We start from the raw sequence: 21,347 nt of genomic DNA, 5'->3' as shown, positions 1-21,347 counted from the left end.
GGCTACCACCGAACTGCTTCGTTCTCAACGATAAAAAGAAAAGGAGACGACAATGAGCGATTAATCTCGCGCGATTATCGGTGTTCGGGAGCCGATAAACGTAGCGCCACTTATAACCGAAGATCGATGACTTCCCTCCGCAGTGTCCCGATCGAATCGCTCATGTGTACACCGTCCTTGGATTCGTTCCATCCACGATAACGACGCACGAACTTGGCCAAGAGGAAAAAGGACGTTTAATCCGGTCCGTGCTCCGGAACCGTGAACGTGACACGCGAGTGGAGCTCGTTGCTCGCGGAAGATGGGCGAAGAGGGAAGCGCGACGCTGGTCGCGTCTGTACGAGCAGCATGGAACGAGAGGAATCGCGGAGCGTAGCGTTTAATAAGAACCCCGGAGGCCGCCGACACGGCGTAGGAATGCGACAAAAGCGGTAATCGACGTGGCGGCAGAGCGCGAGCAACGGAAGGCGCGAGACGGAGAGGAAGGGCGGCGAAACGAGCGAAAATCGTAAAGAAGAGCGAAACTTGACGGGTGCCGAAGTCAAGGTCAGCCCACCCTACGCCTCGACGCCTAAGGTATACGCGCGGCCAGCCCCGGGGGTAGAGAGACACGGTCATTGAGAATCTTGGCGCAACGCCGTGCGGCGGCCGGTACTTTCTTGGAGCGTAAAGTCCCCGACGAAGGCGAGGGCGCGGCGGGCGCGCGGAGCAACGGGGAAACCTTTTCGAGGAGAGAAGGAGAGGCGAGTAACAAGGTAGAACGTTGTTGCGACGACAACGACGACAACGAAAAGGACGAAAAGGAAGGATCAATCGAACGGGCCGAAGGTGGGGATCGGCGGGTACGTAAAAGGAAGAGGGACAGGCTGTGGCAAAGAAGCCGAAGAAACGGAAAGATTGGAAAGAGGAACGGAGCAACGGAGGAATAAAGCGAGTAGGGAGAAAGAAGGAGAGAGAAGATAGGCCGCGATCAAACCGAATCGAACGAGGAGAAAGCTGAAAAGATTCTCATCCTCTCCCCTGCTCCTCTCGTCCTCCAGTTCTTTCGCCGTCTTTATCCCGTCGACCTGATCTCCGTCCAGCGCGGTGCACCTGTCCTCGTTTACCTCGCGCACGCCCCGCCCCGACCAATGGAGTCTCGACGGGCCCGGTGACGTCAGTAACGCGTACCAGAAGGCCCTGCGTGGTGGGAGCGGGATCATCCACCACCACGCTCGGAGGCCGTGAGAGCCCCACGGGGGCCAGCAGCTAGCTGCAACCAGCGCCAGCGGCCCGGCCGGCCGTTGGCCACGTTGGTGGGGGCAGGAAGAGGGGCACCCTGGAGCCTAAGACCAGGCCAAAGGAACAACGCAGGGTACCCACCGAAACCCATCCCGCATTTCCCACCACTGACTCGTCCGGAAAACGTGCGCCACAGAGCTTCCGGACTGGTGCTCGGATATCGAGTTCAGTCAAGTGAGTCAGGTCGATCGGGTGTACGCATCTGCACAAAAGAGCCTCGACATCTCGTACGAGTATCGTTACGGGACGAAAGTTCGACGATCCGTCGTCGGCCGGGTGCGCGCGGTTTGACATTGGAGAACGCGGTGCAGGGAATTTTCACTCGAGCGTATGAGGGAGAGAGTGGTGTACTCGCGGCTACTCCGTTACGTAGCACCGTGATATGGTTGCAATCGGTCACTAGCATGCGTAGAAAACTCGACGATCGAGGAACCCTCGACTCGATCGCGCGAGATCGTTAAAGCACCACCCATCGTCGGCGGGCGGCATCCACGTGAAATTCTTCCTCGTCGTCGAATTAACCGATATCGAGCCCCGACGATACAACCACCGACCGAAGAAGGGATAAAAAGAGAAAGGAAAGCAGAACAGTGAGAGAGAATCTCCCCCGGAGATTCTCGCGCAGTGGCAAACGTCACGGTGCCGGTACGTTGTCGCGCCGGTCGATTAACGATACGACCATCGATATCATCCGATATAAATCCTCCGGATTATACAGCTCTCGCGGGTGGTGATTAGACGCAGCTACAACGGTCACAACGGTTATAAGAGTGCGTGCAGGGGGGGTGTGTGATGCCCTGGTTATGGTTAAGCGTGAGTGAGGTCAGTGGCAAGAGGAGGAAAAGAAGGACCGGCAGCTCGTCCAACGCGTCGTCCTCGTCGTCGTTGTCGCCGTTGTCTAGGTCGTCGTCGTCGTCGTCGTCATCGTCGTCGTCGTCGTCGTTCTGTCAGCCGTGGAGGAGGAGGATCGCTGGCGGCGGTGGTGGTGGCGAGGACTCGGTGGTACCGTCGACGTGCCCGACGACGACGAGCGCAGCAAGGTCCGCGAGGTGCACGAGGAACCAGTGACCGAACAGGGTCGTCCTCGAGGCAGAGCCACGTGATTATGGTGCACCATCATCATCGCCGCCGCGGCCTTCAGGCGAGCCATCACTGCGCGGTCAGGAGGCGAGGCACTACACCCTCGCTACTCCAAGTGTTTCTGCTGATACTCGGCCTCTGGCTACCGGTGCTGGACAACGGTGGCCTCGTCCTGGCCTGTGGACCAGGCAGGGGTGGCGGACGACGTCCGGGTCTGAGGAAACTCACGCCTCTGGTGTTCAAGCAGCATGTGCCGAACGTTAGCGAGAATACGCTGCCGGCAAGCGGACTCAGCGAGGGTCGCGTGTCCAGGCATGATTCCAGGTTCCGGGATCTCGTGCCCAACTACAACGCGGACATCATCTTCAAGGATGAGGAGGGTACCGGAGCCGATCGACTGATGACACAGGTGAACGAATGTTCAAACATTCTTTAATTGCTTGTCCCTCCTGTGTGTTCTCTGTTTCGAGCTGCCTCCTTTAGCGCTACCCCTTTAGCTCGAGTATACTGTTACTTGTTTGAAACGCGAGGCCCTCGAGACGCCTTGGAAAACCGCGTTCTCACGAGTCCCGATGATAGATCGGTACTGTCCACGGTTAGGCTGCGAAGCTTGACGAGCTTCAGCTAGTCTGACCCTGCTATACGGCAATAATACGTCGAATACACTACCGTGTTATCTGTGACAAATATCGGTATCAGTGACCGTGACTATTTCCAGAGAAGCAGCTAGAGTAGTCTATCTAGCAACGCTTCCGATACCCCTAACCGAGGACATGTCCTATACCCCTAACCCTGGACAGTACCACGTCGGTCATCCTCTTGCAATTTATCCCTCCATGCAATGACACTTCACGTGATGCACACTCCTATGATCATGTCACTGAACAGTCAGCAGATTTATTCTCGCGATAAGCTAATGTATCTAATAGATATTGACAGTTGACACCTGTTAGCTGTTTATATTAGACAGCAAGCTGAATTATAGCTTCTAGAAATCTTATCGTGCACCTAGCTCGATGTTTAGATCTTTAACTTCAAAATCGGCAAGTGTTCAGTGAGTTTCATGATCAGGAGCCTACTTGCTTTCCCTCTTGGTTACCAAGAGAAACGAACCGCGAACCCTACGATAACTCGATAACCGTCCCAGAGGATTCGTCATTTCTCGTTGAGGGTGTTTTCGCCGGAGTGATCGCCGATAATGTGTGTCGTGTGTCAGGCCGCGATAAAGATTACCGTCCTTGAAGGAGCCCGTCGGTGAATCATCGCGCGGCCGACAGGCCGTTTCAGCGTCGGTATCGTCGGTCCCATCGATCTGTCGATTTCGCGGCGAGTTTAGAACGTGGCATCGCTCGGAAACAGAGAACCCACTCGGAGGCCTCGGTTCTTGCATATGAAATCACCGATTTCACAAACGCGCGAAGCCTTTCAGAATCTAGCGGCTGAGTAGCATGTATCAGCGAGAGACACGGAAGCCAAACTGGTCAATTGATCTATCGAAGTTGACTGTCTGGTTTATGAAGATTTAAGTACCAATTGTATGATCTGGCGTTAAGATAGAGCAACTAGTTAGGATGCAGCTGATCATTGTCTGATTTATGAAGACTTAAGTACCAATTGTATGTTCTGGTACTAAAATAGTGAAACTTATAAATAATGCAGTTAATATGGAGTTGATCATCGTGGCTTCTCGCTGGCTCTCGCGTTAACTTAACGATCGGTATTTTTATCGTTATTTCGTTACACGACAGTCTTCTTTTTCATACGTGAATTTGAACAGTGTAGACTAGGCCCACGTTAGCACAGATATCGAGTAAATTATTTAAAAATTATTTTAATTCAAATTGGGGAATAGGATTACCAAGGCAAGGGTCATGGAACCTTGCCTGCTTTTGACGTTTATGTTACGAATTTGTCTGTTTCGCATATTTTGCAAAAGCTTCATCCGTGACTGCCTAATAGCAAAGAAGTGCAGTCAGTGACCTTTACGTCTCGATTCCGATAATAGTCGGCTGATTCACGCGGGAACGGTTTATGTGCGCACGAGTAGGCTCGTTTCGCGTCAAGAAATTTGATTATTTAGCGGAATGATGTATGGCCAGCTTGGTTACGATCTCGGGGGACGTAACGATGGATCCCGATGGAAATATCGTGGATCAGGAATCGAAGATCGTCGATCGATCGCGTTCCTCTTATCGCCGATTTTCGAAGGAATTTTCGCAGGAATGCAAAGATAAGATAGGACTGGTTAATTTTGAAATTGGGTTATGCGATATCCTATTTACTTTGCAATGATTTTGTGTTTTTCGTGGTAATCTTCACCATCGCGATCGATAACTCGTTAAAGTCATCGATCCGATTAGCTCGCATTAGATTTCGCGAGATTGCACGTAAAGTGCAAATGTTTAATGGCGTATTTCACGTACGGGGACTGATTATTTTTACGACGTCTCGGATATCGGTGATTACTCATTAAAATGGAATATTTTTTGTTTTTTAATGGCGGATATAAATTATTTGCTTTGTTCGTTTTATCGCTGCGTGAATGATGGAATCGTAATCGGGTTTTACGGCCGTAATAAGTATGAAAATAAATCATTTGAACATCGAACCGCGATATGCCGTGTATCTTAACAGCTTGTGCATAATCTCGAAAATGTGATAACCTCGCGTTACGTAATTAATGTTTGAATTTTAGTTATATTTTTAATATTTGAAATACCTTCCTCGATGTCGAATTGCCATTTAATCCTGGTGTTTTTCGTGAAAAGTGCCTCGTAAATGGCGCTTTTGTGCTCTCGATTACGAACAGTAGGTTCTTGCAACTTCGTTTTAATGGATTTACTCCGTTTCAATAACAGTTTGACGTTCCATTGAATTACCGAATCATGGCCGTAAATTCGTGGATGGTTAATTAGCAGCACCTAATGCGTCTAATTTTGGTGTTTCAACGCGAATCGAATATTGCTCGAGGAAGATGAAAAATTCCCTATGCTAGGGTAACAAATTTTCACGATCTGCGCTTTGATCGTCAATTTAATTTCACAGCAGGGTTCGAAACGTTATCACGTATTACTATAGTCTGACAGAAATCACTGGCAATGATAATTACCATGCAGCGGTCAAAATCACTAGGCACTAGTAATAATTACTCGTTATTAATGGCTCTTACGAACCGATAGTAATTACTATACGATAATAGTCGCGATAATGCGAGTTACTATGTGCTAATAATAATTACTAGTCGTTATTAATGGTCCTCGCAAACTGATAGTAATTACTATACGATAATAGTTACAATAGTACGAGTTACTATGTGCTGGTAATAATTACTAGACGTTATTAATGGTCCTCGCAAACTGATAGTAATTACTATACGATAATAGTCACGATAGTACGAGTTACTATGTGCTGGTAATAATTACTACACATGCCAAACGTAACTATGCGCTAGTGATAATCACGACGCATTCCAAACGCCACTACGCGCTAGTGATAATTGCTACACATTCCAAACGTTACTAGACATTGACAATAATTGCTATACAACGGTGATACTTGCGAAATATCATAGCAGAAATTACGATACATCAATAACACTCGTCATCCATCCGTAATAATTACCGCAGCGCTAGTAACAATTACCGCGCGCTAGTAACTATTACTATACCTGGTAACAATTATTGTTACCGTGTGATACCCTCGAGGATCGCAATTTCAGACTCGTTCTTCTTCCCGATAATGCTTCACGACGAACGAATTCGCCGAAATTAGAATGTTAGAACGTGCACGGGATATCAAGGATCCTCGATTCACCGGGGAGATTGATTGCGTTTCTCGTTTAAAGTACAGGCTGACGGGCGCGTTAACTGCAGCAACGCGTGTTATTACTTCAACGCGTGTCACCGTGCTCCGCGGCCGTATGACAAATTAGCTACTGCACGTCGTTAAACGTCGGCAGGTGATTCACGCGAAACGCTATCCACCCGATAAGAGTGCCACGATCGCTCCTGAATACGTTTCACGTGCACAGGATCGATACTTGAAACTCGAATTACGTCGTAGGATTTCATGCGAACTCGTGTTCTACCTGCGAACGTGCTCTCCTATCAGGGTTCTGATTAATTAACAACCTGTGAATCCGTTCTCATAATTCCCTGTGAGGTCCACCATATTTTCCAACAGCTGGTACTATTTCTTGGAAATCGTCCTTTTCTTACATTCGTTCGTAATGAACCTAAGATTCTGGATATAAGTGCGATTATTATAGTTTGGATATTGGAAGCACATATGTGTGTCCATTTAGTATCGATATTTATTATAATAAGTGAATAGATTGAGAATTTATTAAAGAAGTATAGGATTCGTCTTGAATATTTGCTTTATCGAAGAAAAATAGGGTATCGTATTATAGTTGTATCGTATTATCGTATTTTTGTGATGCGAGCCCATTTAATTACCAATTTTTAAAAATATAAATTAAAAAATACGAATTTAAATTTATTCAAATTCTGAAAAATTTAGGAATATTAATATCGTAATTGTAATATCGTTAAAGATGGAATAACTAATCTCGTTTTCCCAATTCCCTAGCCACGATAAGTCCCAGCGACTCCAACAGCAGTAAACTGTTAAATCATTCGAGTTACGCGTGTTTCGTACACAATTTTAAGCACTCTTTATAGATCACTTCAACTCAAATCAAACAGTCATCCACTCACAAAGGTTCTGGCCACTACAAATGAATTAACATCGTCTTCCTAACCTCACTTTGGTCCCGAGGAGACCAGCCCCGAACTCTCTCTCACACCTCGACAAACTCTTCCATAGAGGAACTTCGCTTTTTCCCATTCATACCATTTCCCTTTCCAATTTTCATCCCCGATAGGCCATTAAGTCGGGCGAGAGGAAGAAAGGAATAGGGAAACGCCACCTGCGCCTCCCCGCGGCCATTCCTCGCGTTTATTCCCCTATCCATGGTGCGTCCATTAGTGCTTTATTCATGCAGTTTTTATCGGTGTTTGCCTTCCACTTGGCGCCCCCGCGAAGCGTGAAACGATTCTCCTAACTCCGGACCCGTTGTATTCCAATTTGTAAGTCCCACGTTTCGTGGCGCGGCGAACAAAAGGGCGGCACGGCGCCCGGTTTCCGCTCGTAAAGCATCCCCGTGGTTCGTGCCTCGCGCATGCGCCGTTTCACGTGTTTGCCCGCGTTTTCCTCGCGAAATTCTGGGACTTAGCCTTTATCTCCGCAATGAACGTTGAACCGGCGCCGGCATGTATCGTTCCACTAGACCACGCAGATTTCGCTCATTCAAATATTGTTTCAAGATCGTCACGGAACGGATAAAGGTCGACGTTGGAAAATAAACCTCGTTACGTGTTCTCGAGCCTTTTTGATACACTAAATGTGCGGTCATTTCGTCGCTTATTCCATATCTAGGGATATTTTGTAAGTTATGAGCGATGTTTTCGACTGGTATAGTAGACTGAGATCGTTTTTATCTTTATTCGATTGGGTTTGAAAGAATATGGTTAATTAAATGTTGGAGTAATGATATATTAAAAGACAGATGCCTCTGATTGAAAATATGAGGCATGTCCAAGATGTCGGTAACTGCAGGTTGCAAATCAATCTAGTTACGAAATGCTAATAAGAGTAGATATGTTAAAATGGGGAATTTTATCATTTTTATTTCGATGGATCATAAGTTAGGAAAGGAAGTAATAAGGGTAGCAATAAAAATCGTTTAGACTGGTATAAAGGATAGTTTCCTTTATTCGAATGTAACGGGGGCACAACGTAGGCAACTGCATTTCTGATTTCGTGTATGCCCATAGAAATTGATACGTTCGAATTCTAAACGAGCGAATAATTTTAATTTTTATGGATTTCACGAAGCACGTGTGGCTGGATATTAATTATGCTTCGATATATGCAGTAGATAATGTGCTACCTACTAATCTGCCGTCTGAATTTCCAACAACTGTTTTACCTCGAACTCATATTTATTCACTAGCGTAACTGGAATATCAGTGGATAAGATCAACAAGTCGAAAGGTGGATATAATTTCATTTGAACTGATAAAATCTTTGTATCTTACAACTTTCTATATGTTATTTATGTAAGCTACGTAGGCGGGCGAGTGTTCAGTGATAAGGTATAAAGCAGCTTAAAATATGTCGTATCAAATTTACTAGTATTAAAATTGTTTGTTTTACCACTTTAACGTATACTGACTCTCGCAACAAAGTAAACGAATTCTTTAAATATTTATCAATATTTGTAAACCATCATTTTCCTGCCATTATCGTGTGACAATACGAACGCAAAGACACCAGATCATTATCTGTTTCAGTTCGTAGAAAAATTAAACTAAAATTCAGAATAATTCGCCATATTTGTAGAAATATATGGATCATAATAATCCAAAGACACGTTCAAAGAAGTAAAAATATTGTTCAAGAAAGAACCATGATTTGAATCATTCCTTCACCAAATCGATTCCTAGAACGCAAAATTTATTTATAAAATTTGTTTATAAATTTATACCAAGCTTAAAAAATATTCGAAAATTGAAGTAATCATTTGAGAATCCAGCTGTAAACTTCTGGAAGTCATTGTGGTTCTGTAAGAAGGTTCAATAGGAGATCCTAAGTGCAAGAATGATACCTATATTTGACACTGATCTTCACACTGATCTATAACATGCTTAATACATTTAATAATTATATTAATAATAACATAGCAAATAATATACTTAATACCATCTTACATACCCACAACAAATACTATAATTAATCATTTCGCATAGTCATTACACATTAACCCCTTTCACTATAATTCCAAGTCTAGCTCATCAGTTCCTCACACTGAAGCACTCAAAGATGAGTTACCTTCGTCATGCCAATAAAATCCCGCTTAACGAGCCTTAAAATAAATAAAACTCGTACAAATTTCTGTATAATTTTACGAAATAAATGTATCGCGATTATCTGAAATCAAATTCCTCTGCGATGTACGGTTCTTTGTTATTAAAGCGTAATATAAGAGGTTGACTAGGCACGTTATCGATTATCGATTGAATCGCGATACGATCGACTAGTTTGCCAATCCACGTCGTTCATCGATCGATCCACGGTTATGTCGCGATAGCGAACTGGAGATCGAAACGCGTCGACCATGCGTCGATGTCTCCGAGGCTGTGGGATCCGTCGCTGGGTAGCCGGGGCGCTCGTTAACGCCGTGTTTTGCTGGCATGAATCTCGTGTCAGACGAGAACACGCTTCTTGGTCGCGATCGTAAAATGACGGTACCACAGCCAATTAGCCGGGCACTCTGACAAATTTAAGTACAACGAATAACGCGACGTTCTTGCGTCCAGGGTATTGTCGAACTTGTCCAACCCGGCGAACGAAGTTCGAATGCCGAATGGGATTCTGCAGCGATGCTCGTCCCTTTATAGGGATCGCTTCTTCTCGTCGTTAGTTAGTTTTCGAGAGATTTATGCGAGGAAATTTATGGGAAGATCGTCGAGATTTTGATGAAAGGTTCGGGTATTTGGACATTTTTAAGACGTTTTTGTCAGGTGAAGATAGTTGGCTGTTTTTAGGTTAGGAATGAAGGGGGTATTGGTTATTTATGGGAGGATTTAATGGTTTGGTGAAAATGTGTATATTCAAATTTTCCTTGTATATAATGTACAATATTTAAGCTTGTATCGTTTATGTGTTTCTAGTTTTGAAGGTTTATGTAGTTTTACTTGAGTATAAGGACATTAAGTTTGGAGGTTAATTTAAAATTTTCTGATAAATTTCGCAAGCTTATTTTTTGGAGAATTCCAAAATTTTTTTGAAGAATTTTGTCGTAATCCTGTTTCAAGATATTCAAAGTTGAATTTTCTTTTGCGAAATCCCAATAAGGATAAAATTCCCATACAATTCATGTCTTATATACTTTATTCTTAATGTAGGAGATAAGATCTATAATATAGAATATATTACGAAAATTGAATAACAGGAAAAGGAGAATGAAACTTGTCAACCTTCTTTTGGACAAATTCCAAAATCTAATTAAGAAACTTTCAAGTTTTTATTTTCATAAATCCCAAAATTTTTACATCCACTGTAGCTCCTATACAAGTGACATTCGCCATTGACCCAGCGCGCCAAATTCAAAATTTATCTTTCATCCGACAAAGAAACACAGGTTCTTTCGCAGAAAAATTCCAAATTTTATTTTTAGCGACTGTTAACAGTTATAAAACTACCAAATTTGATCTTTTCGTGAATTCTAAGATTTTTATATCTATTATTTCCTCTACACGAACATAACCACAATTAAAGTGACATTCGTCTTAGGTCGAAGCGCGGCAGATTCAAAATTTATTTCTTATCCGATGAAGAGACGCAAATTCCTTTCCCGAAAAATTCCAAATTCCATTACTATCAATTGTTAATAGTTACTAGCACAGTCAAAGTAACATTCGTCGTCGAAGCGCGCCAAATTCAAAATGTGTTTCTCATCCGACAAAGATACGCAAATTATTTTTCCCAACAAATAAATTCCAAAATCCATTACTGCCACTGTTAACAGTTACTAAACTTCTATATTTAATCTTTTCGTGAATCCGAATATTGTTATATCTATTATTTCCGCTACACGAACATAACCACAATTAAAGTAACATTCGTCGTCGAAGCGCGCCAAATTCAAAACGTGTTCCTCTTCCAACAAGAATATGCAAACTTCTTTCCCGAAAAATTCCAAATTCGAAAATCGATTACTGCCAACCGTTAACACTTACTAAACTTCCAAATTTGATCTTTTCAAGAACCCTAAAATTGTTACACTCGCAACTTCCGCTACACGAACATAGCCAGGATGAAAGTGACATTCGTGGCCGTTCGGAGCGCGCCAAATTCGAAGCTTCCTCTTTGATCGAACGAAGGGACGAAGCGTGTGTGGAGGGGTAACGAGAAACGCGGCAAGAACAGCGCGCAAGAAACGACAGGAGGAAAAGGGTAGGCCGGCAAATTGCTGGCAGCTCTCGTTCCCCCTTTTCGTCCTGTTCTCCGTCCTGTCTGTGTCCTCGTGATCGCGGGCACTAGGAGCGCCGGTCGCGCGGAATAAATAGGGGAAAAAGCGCGTACCGCGCGCCGGCTCTAAGTGATTGTGGGTAGGTTTATGGCGGCCATAACCGGTGTTTGGTTTGGCGCGTTAAAGCTCCCCCAATTACGGCAAATAAACCTAATGGCCGGTGCTACTCGTTCTTCTCCTTCTCCCCTCTTTTCTTCCTCGATCAATGGTAATGCCTCCACCATTTCTCGATTTCTCCATATCGATCCATCCATTGCCAAAATCCACTTGGTCCTTCGTTCCTCGAAACCTGCTTCTCCACCGATTTTTACTCGAAAATTCGATTAGGGCGACGAATGAAACTTATAAAATACAGTGAAACAGTAGGGCTTTTAGGGTTGCGGATTCTCATAATAACAGCATGTGCTTACTTTAACACTAGATTTACGGAACTCGTCAATTTGACGGAAGGGTTGCACCAATTATGCGATGGTGACAGATTTACTTAACTTATATTGAGACTGTTAATATAATATATAATTGTTTTTAAATTAAACTAATCGTTAAAAAAGAAAAGGCACGTGGTTTCATTTACCTGTCAATTTGACAGGTGTCCTTAGAAATAGGTATACAGATAGCGTCCGTAAACCTAGTGTTAAGGTTGCTTGGAAAGAAGTATCTTCAATCGTTAGTTTTATTTCAGTGTAGGAAATAACAGATGTCGCTAGAAGCGTCTAATACACCAAAATGGAAGTTACTGGAACAGAACCATTGCTATAATTGGATTAAATTGATGAAGGTTTTATATGTTCATATTATCAATGATCGATTTGGTTGAAATTTGTGGTGGATATAATTTTCGAAAAAATATTTCTCTTAAGAAATAACTGAAGTACTAAGTATTAATAACAGAATTATTAAGAAATAACAGAAGAATACTATGTCCTTTTATAATAAAATTTGTGATAGGTATAATTTTCGAAAAAATATTTCTCTGAAGAAATAATAGAATACTATATACTTCTATGTAGTAAAATTTAAATTTATTACTTTTTTCACTTGCCAAATCGATTAACTCTTCCAGTAACATAAAAATGGTAACGTTACTAACGATTACCTTTTGGCTATTTTTTCTTATAAATTTTATACACTGTTAGACGAAAGTTACATTTGTATTTATGCATTCTGCGATATTTATTTCGATTTAAATAATAAAAGAAATTTTAAAAACAATATACATTATTTCATCGCATTTCTCCAGTTTTTGTTTTAGGGAGTTAATCAATTTGTGCAGTGAACGTCTCATATATCGATCTTATATATCTTTCTCGCCTGATCGAGATTTATTTTCCTCGAATACGAATCTTCGATGGCAGATATTCGATGTATTTTACGTTATTAGCGTTTCAATAGATCCCAGTGAACAGTGTCTCAGATACTGTATACCTCGCGTTAGAAGAATCTAATAAACTAGTGAAATATGGCCGCCCTAGGGACATGCTTTCCACTAAACCTGCATTCGTGCGTGTATGTGTCTGTGATTGGGATTCCGTGTGTGAAATGACCAGGTGTGTGAAGCATCGAAAACGTAGATGCTGTTTTATTGAGATATATCTGATGCTTCCTCAGAGCGCCGAGGAGTTTAGGGGATGAAATTATAGCGCGAGGTTACGCGAAATCAACGAGGCAGTTCGCATAACTGCTTTTAATCGATGGAAACTATAAATTGTAATTTATTCACGGTTCGAGGTATCACGGAAACCTTCTTAATTTGATTTATGGTATCTCAAAGATGATCGTGATACCTTCTCAGGATTATTTATCAGACTATAGCTCGGTTTTGGTATATCGGAGGGTAATAAATGAATTTTTCAGCGGAGAGTGAAATAGGTTTCGCGGGGGTATAATAATTCATCGAAGGTTTCTTTATGTAAATTGATACGCTTTATCAATTTAAAATACAAATACGAGGTTCGTAGATTGCACGTCGGTTAAGTGTGTTATAAATGAAGAGCGGGTCAAAAGCAATCTTGCGGCTAGCCAATGTGGCTGTATAGAATAACCATATAACAGACTCATAATCGTAAAACATAACTAGCCAGAGTGTGTCCCGAATTATCGCGTACTATATCTTATTAGTCGACGGATGACCGAATTATCAGAGCCTTCTTCTAATGTAGTATTTTAATAGGAGATTCGAGTTTAGAAATTCTTCCAGGTTTTAAATTCTTATTACAAAGTTGAACTATTTATCGAACAATGGTGTAGCTTTTATTGGGTCCATCGTAAATTAATTTCAGAATTTTTTACAGAAATAATAGCCATTTCTCTCTTGGGTAATAAAAATCAAGATAATTTTTGGCTTTTATTATCATGCCAGCAGCTTCTTATATTCCAATTAGCAGGTGATTGTGTGATACTAAACAGGTTAGAAGTACTATTATATTACTATATTACTTATAGTGCTATACTGTTATAATTACTATTATAATACTACTATAATTTATTACACAACATTATGTGTATATTACACGGTTCTGAAATTATTAATAATTATTTTTAACACTCAAAAACAATTTCCCAAATTTTTAATAAAATTATCAGGGGGACCATTATTGCCTTTATATCTTAGGCATCCAAACGTAATATTTCAAGAATAAAGTAAGAATTTTAAAAAATATTGACAATTACCTTAGGTTTTATTCCTTGCTCGAGTTTAGAAAATTCCCAGGGCAATAGTTCAATGGTTACATTAAGAATTCACCAGGATTATTAACAATTATTAATTGGTAACTTTTATTTATTGACACTCGAAAACAAACTTTCCCAAATTTTTAATAAAATTATCAATGGGACCATTATTGCCTTTACATCTTAGGCATCCAAACGTAATATTTCAAGAATAAAGTAAGGTAAAATTTTGAGAATTAGCTTAGGTTTTATTCCTTGCTCGAGTTTAGAAAATTCCTAGCACAATAGTTCAATCGTTACATTACCCATTCACCAAGATTATTAACAATTATTAATTGGTAACATTTATTTATTAACACTCGAAAACAAACTTTCCCAAATTTTTAATAAAATTTTCAAGGGGACCGTTATTAGGTTTATGTCTTAAGCTTCCAAACGTAATATTCCAAGAATAAAGTAAGGTAAAAGTTTGAGAATTATAATAATTCAGTTTTAGTCCTAGCTCGAGTTCAGAAAATTCCCAGGGCAATAGTTCAATCGTTCCATTACCCATTCACCAGGCTTATTACCAATTATTAATTGGTAACTAACTTGTCATAAATCAACTACAATGCATGCACTACCATAGTACATAAAAACACACATCGTCTTAAGCCACGATACATTTATTACCTGGCGAGCAACACGTCCATGCACCGAACAGTTCCATTTTACACTCGTTTGTAACCATTTTACCACTTAAGAAGTAGATTTTATCTGCCGATCTATCGCATCGTCACGAGGTTCAGAATTATCGAAGAAAACGAGCAAACAGGCCCGAGATTTCACTTATGTCTTACGTTTCTAAACAATTGTTGGCACGGTTTGGTACCCAACCGAGGCACGACTTTTATTCTCCATTTATTATACCCCGCGGACGCAATTTTGCTCCCTCTGTGATAATGGACACGATCATAACGAGATAAGAAATAACAGGCGAATGCAAATCATAGCCGCAGTCGCCTCTAGTGATTTGCAACGAGCGTGTACCATTTCCGAATAACTATCGATACCCAATCCCCCGGGGGCCATGGTATCGAGGTGTATCTCGAACACGTTGCTCTAATAATAGCAGAGTGTTATAAAGCTTTGTCTAAAAATCCTAGATCTCCGGCAATTTTTACCGGTCGCAGGTAAATGACCATTGTACGTCAATGGTCATAATTTTATGGCCCATAATTGACGTGATCGCAACGAGATAAGCAGCTGCTCACCATGGCACATTGTGCCTCTAAATGGCACCACTTGCAGCGATTTGCAACGCGTGTCTGGTGGCAAACAATTGTCATATTGCTTCCAATAATTTTCAATCGTTATTGATCGTTAATTTGTCACGGGGACAAAAAATATCGAGATATATTTCCCGCGTACGGTATATCAACATCCGCAATGGAACATGACCTTTGCAGCCTGGGCATGACTCAGAATAATAATCGTATCTTTTGATAATTGTCACGATTACAAGATAACAAATGGCACTAGATCGCAAATCATAATTCTAACCCATTGTGGAGGTTTACGCTCGATAGCTGCCATTTTTAAGTGGCCATTCATACTGAATTTTGATGGCTGACTAATGGCCTAGTGTTTTAGATCTGCTTAGATAATTGAAATAAATTGCTTTTGTTTTCCAGCGTAGAATTAGCTTCACCGATAGGCAACGTCGGTATTTTTACCGCGAAGTAGCGAGTAGCCATTTTATGCGAAATGAAAAGTAGATCGTTGCATTTTGATTTATGTCTTTTTGCCATTTTCTGGTGACTTTTACGATCTCGAAATCTATTGCAAAAATCACATATTATTTATTGGACAATACTAGTAGGTGTATTTTTTGAATTGAGAACGTTTTTGAAGAGGGTCTAGGGTCTTTGGTAGGTCTAGGGATTTTTTTTTTTTGGTGAATTGTCTTTAATGAATTTCTATATTTTTAAAAATATTTTGAGGATTAGGGACAATGAAGAATAATTTCTCCCTTTCAGAATAGTTCATAAGAACGTATTTCGTCATATTTCCACGATCAAAATCCCTCGTGTCAACCAACCTATTGTGAGATAAGGTACAGCACACAAAGGTATCATAGATCGTAACCGAGGTCAATTTCAGTGATTTGACACTTGTCAGCACTCAACTCGTCTTAACTACTTAGATATAAAAGTGTCCAGACAAATATTTTAGCAATAAATTGATTTCAATTATAGTAAATAAAGAAATGAAAATATTTCAGGAAGAGAACAGTCTCAGAAATAAGAAAAGATATTAAAAAATGTAAGTAACGTAATCATTGAACACCAAAATTCAAAATTTTTGATAAAAAATGAAAAATCAGAGAGTTAGATTACCAACAGGTCTAATGTTAATAAGAAATTTAACAATTCTCTTTCAAACCCACTTGAATTCTCCTAGACATCTAATATGTGAAAGTCCCTAGACACTTGAACAGGTGATCGAATCCAGAATCCTGACTAAAAAATTAAAAACTAATTCTTCGAATCATAAACCAGATCTAGTATTAACAAGAGAATTAACAATTCTCTCTCCAACCCATCTGAATTCACCTGAAAAGTTAAGTGTCAAATGACAAAAAAGTCCCTAGATACTTAAACAGAGGATCCAACTCAGAATTCTGACTAAAAAATCCAAAGCCAGTTATTCGAATCGTTAACTGGTATTAACGAGAGAATTAACAACTCTCTGTCAGCCCAGGGAATTTATCTGGACACCTAGAGTTCGCTAAAGAAGACAGTGCAGGTAATCCTGTAGCCCTGATAGCACTGAAATAGTCGTTATCTCGGAGCGCGCCATATTTCACCAGTCATAATCGTGATAGGGTAAGGCCTCCGCGATAATCCGCACGATCGCGAGATAAAGAACAGCACACAGGGACAGATCGTGGCTGCAGCGAACCATAGTGACTTGCAACGGGTGTCTGATGACGGGCAATGACCAACCGGGTAACCCGATAGGCGCACGTGGCGCCACGTGATACGTTTCTGACCCCGTGGAACTAGCTGGCGATCGCAACGCGTCGTCGACAACGTTATCGTCCCCGTCGAAGGATCGAGAAACGGTAGAGGCAAAGTCAAGGTGAACGTCGACCAGGGAATTCGAGACTCGTTGATCCTACGCTCGTTGAAAATGCGTTCCAAATCGTTCTTAACTCCTCGACGACGTGGATCTGAACCTGCCGTTGATCTAGGGATATTTTAGACAATTACTTGCTGGCATTTTGGCTGATTTACTTTCTGTTTGTTTTGTAATATTATTATATTTAATTTGTTAGTGTTTTTTAGTTTGCATGTTGGATATTGTATTGCGTCGATTAAAATTACAAGGAAATATCTGAAGCTGGTGATAATCTAGGGATATTTTAAACGATTACTCGGTGGAATTTTTGCCGACTTAATTTCTATTTATTTTGCGATGTTATTATATTTGATTTATTAGTGCTTTTTGGTTTGATTATTGGATATTGTATTGGGTTGATTAAAATTGCGAGGAAATATCTGAACTTGTCGTTGATCTAGGGATATTTCAGGCAATTACTCGCCGGAATTGATGCTGATTTAGTTCCTATTTATAATGTGATATTGTTATATTTGATTTGTATGTTGGATATTGTATTTGATCGATTAAAATTGCAAGAAAATATCTGAACCTGTTATTAATCTAGGGATATTTTAGACAACTACACGCTAAAATTTTTACTGATTTAGTTTCTATTTATATCGTGATATTGTTACATCTGATTTGTTAGTGCTTCTTAGTTTTTGTGTTGGATGTTGTATTTTGTCGTAATAGAGCCTATAATCATAAATCGAATGACTGTATCTTGCGATGGACAGTACCAATATATTTTGGTAAAAGAAAATTAATTATTAAAAGTACTGTCTTACAATATATCGTTCTTTCCAAATAGAGATAATATAATTCACCGTGTAATCAAGATCTGGTAATACAATGAACGTATATAATTAACATATTCCACTCCTACATTCAGCTCGGACACTTCACAGCATTCTGCTCGCGCAACCAGTATCACTGGTTCGTTCAATAAAAATCCAGAGCTTGAAAAAAGTCGCATAATGCTTTCATAGTCATTATGCAATCGCGAAATTGAAAAAAAGGCACACACCGTTCGGTTAACTATTATAACTTGCCAACAGTCTAATTAAGTACTTAGAGTGCGGGACATTAAAATGCCTGCGCTGCATATCCTACATCTAAGAATTTCAAAAATAAATTCTTACATCCTAAAAGGAGAAAAAAAGGCCGACATAAAATTTCCTATAAAAGTTTTTCCACTCGTGCACACATGCTTGGCAAAAAATTTAAATCGTCCGGTATAAAGTATTACTTAGTCCCTGTGTATCTGCGGGCAAAAGAGAAAATGAAGATAATTATATTACTCGGACAAGTGTTACAATTACACGACAAACAAAAATCCGCGCAGTGATCTATACTTAAGACGATAAAAAAGATTTTTGCATGTTCCTGCGATTAAGCTCGTTGCTCGAGCCACCGTGTCATTAAACGGTTTTATAACCATCGGATCCCGTATTATTTAGATATCTCGTTTTTAAGAGTATTATTTAAGAGTATCGTTTTATCGCCAACGATAGATTAATGTCGCAAGCATCGAAAACTGGTTCCCGGTTACGGTAAAATGTCAGACCGAGCTGCGGAGTTTCGCGTTTCGCAGCAAACATGGCGGACGTTCGTTCGTTACTCTGTAACGTGCGCCCTCTTTCGCGCGTTACCCACTGAAAACGCCTTCATTTGTCGCATATTTTCCCGTATCGCGGCTATTTATACCGCCGTAAGTAACTCCGTCGTTCTGTATATCCACTATGATCTTCGTTGGCGAGATATAATTTTGCGGAACGAGTCGTAAATTTCGTTAAAGCATCCACAATTAACCTTTACGAGCGAGCAGTGCTTAAATCATCGCCGATGTTACGCTCGAAACGGTAATGAATTCTAGGATTTAGGTTGGGAAACCGCGAAATAGCCGGTTGTAGCAACTTGTAAGCGATTATTGCTGTTTAATAAACGTACACGCGAGAAATTGAGGATCTGTTAACTGTGGATGGATTTATTCGTCAGCTATGGTTCTTCTACTTAAGCGTTATCTCGCAGTATGTTCGAGGTTTGCTGGAAAATGCCACGTGTATTTCCAGAGAGGCTGTATGGACGCTGATTTCTGCTGGAGAGGTTAAGAGTGGTCAGAGATTGGTTTATGCAATGAATTATTTTCCTTAAATTGAATTAGGATGATAATTTGATATTCTTTAATTCAGTCGGTTATTATTTAGGCTTGTTTTCAAATTTTTATTCAATTTTCTTTAATTGCTTTCAATTTTCTGAAGGGGTACATGTTACACTTACATAGGCATCCTGATATACAAGGTGAGTCAAAAGTAGTGGTAAAAATCGGGCTAGGGAGATTCTACGATTAAAAATGGAACGAAAATCAAGAATGTCAAAATTGCGTTGGAGGCTTCGTTTTTGAGGAAAGTGCATTCGAAAATCAGTTGAGTACGCGTGCATCTAACTTATGAATCATGACTGGCGATGCCAGCGCCAGCTACACCACGCAGAGCAGCTTTTATTTCCGTATAGAATACAATGTCGAACACTGTGCGATAACTGCTTACGCAATACAAAATTGCCTAGTAGTCATTGTTATAGAAGCAGGATTAACTCATTTGCATCGTTTCTCCTGGTCGACATCTCCACAATCACTGGAATATAATATTTCCAGTACCTTCCCAAATATTTATAACCTCACATATATCGAATTTGAAAAGAAAGATTTAGATTAGAAAATACTCGTCGTTATTTCCTACGATGCAAACGAATTAAGCATACTGCGAAACAAGAAGCAATCATCCAAGGCGTAACAAATGAAACAAATCGATCTGTAAAAATTGATCATTCCCGCGAAATCCCACAAACTAATCAATCATCCCGCATCGCCATAACGCGAACCTTCCAACTTCATTAACCACTCACGGTTCAGCGCGGTTTCACGGTTCAATCCGAAGCCGATTAATTAATCGCGGCGTTGCCGACGGTTCACGCCCGCGAAGAGCGCCAACACGCTTACGCAAACGAGAAAAACGATCGTCCGTCTCGCGGTTCGAAATTTACGACCCCTACGTAACCCATAACCATTCATTCCCGGTGTCTCGTAACTGGTCCGCACCACGGACAATCCCGCGCGACGATTTATCAGCGTGGCGTAACGCGCGACCTCTCGCGTCCGCGGATACCGCGCATGCGCGCGAACGAAGCGATCGACGCGACCCCAGCGGACGAGCGCGTCGCGTTAAATGCCAGGCGACGCGCGCGATGCGTACCCTTGGGTCGGTGCTTTTTAAACACCGATCGATTCTCGAATCATTATCGATCCCAGGCATCGATCCGAGCCTCCCCCGCCTCGACGTCGTTCGTTGTCAGCGTTGAGTTATGACCGTTCTCCGCCGCGTATGAAATATAATACGAAGGCGAGTACCGTTTCGCCGTGGGTAATTAGTGGCGAGCGGAGATTCGTTTCGTTCGATTTCCCTCGGCCTCTTACGGAGTGGAAGCTCCGTAGTTCGAGCACTGATTGTTGCCCGAGGCGGGGTCTCCCCGCTCTCGGGTTCGACTACGCAGCGCTCGGCCGTCGTGGTACCGGGGGTTCCCCGATCGGGACACGGGACTAGGGCCTCTGATCGGGTCTCTCGTTGCCCCGTCGTCGTCGTATATTATTCCGGCGTCATATTACGCGCGTAATATCGCGCGTGTAATTTTCGAGCGGGCGCGTTTATTGCGCGAGACGGGGGCGGCGGGGTGGGGGTTCCCCGTGCGCACGGTTGATTTATACGGGGTGGTACTCATTGTTCCAGGAGTTTTACGCGGGTGATTGAAAGTCGCGGGTAATGATCGATTGAAACGCGTTCTAAATGGTGGCTATGTTGAAACGTGATAATACGCTTGGAGAATTAACGAGGTGGGTGTCGCGGCTGGAAATGTCAAATGCGATTTTTATCGGGTGTTTTATGGGACCTGGGACTAATGGGGAGGAGTGATTGGTAGTGTCGTGTTACTCCTGGCTCTTTTCTTATTTTTCTTACTTTTATTTCTGCCCTTTTTGTTCCCCGCTTTTTGTTTCTCTTTTTGGGGGGGGGGGGGGGGG

General features: G+C 41.6%; 1 protein-coding gene across 1 annotated transcript in view; it reads left to right on the top strand.

The window, feature by feature from the left end:
* The first annotated feature begins 2,386 nt into the window (after positions 1-2,386).
* The window catches only part of hh (hedgehog signaling protein), a 106,146-nt gene continuing 87,185 nt past the window's right edge, over positions 2,387-21,347 (top strand). The window contains exon 1 of the mRNA XM_017906559.1: positions 2,387-2,770. Within this exon, the coding sequence (XP_017762048.1) occupies positions 2,387-2,770 (384 nt within the window). The remainder of the gene's footprint in view (positions 2,771-21,347) is intronic.

This window comes from Eufriesea mexicana, unplaced genomic scaffold (assembly GCF_001483705.2).
Source record: "Eufriesea mexicana isolate 0111107269 unplaced genomic scaffold, ASM148370v2 scaffold5561, whole genome shotgun sequence".
In the NCBI taxonomy this organism is placed as follows: Eukaryota; Metazoa; Arthropoda; class Insecta; order Hymenoptera; family Apidae; genus Eufriesea; species Eufriesea mexicana.
This window is presented reverse-complemented; position numbering and strand designations above follow the sequence as displayed.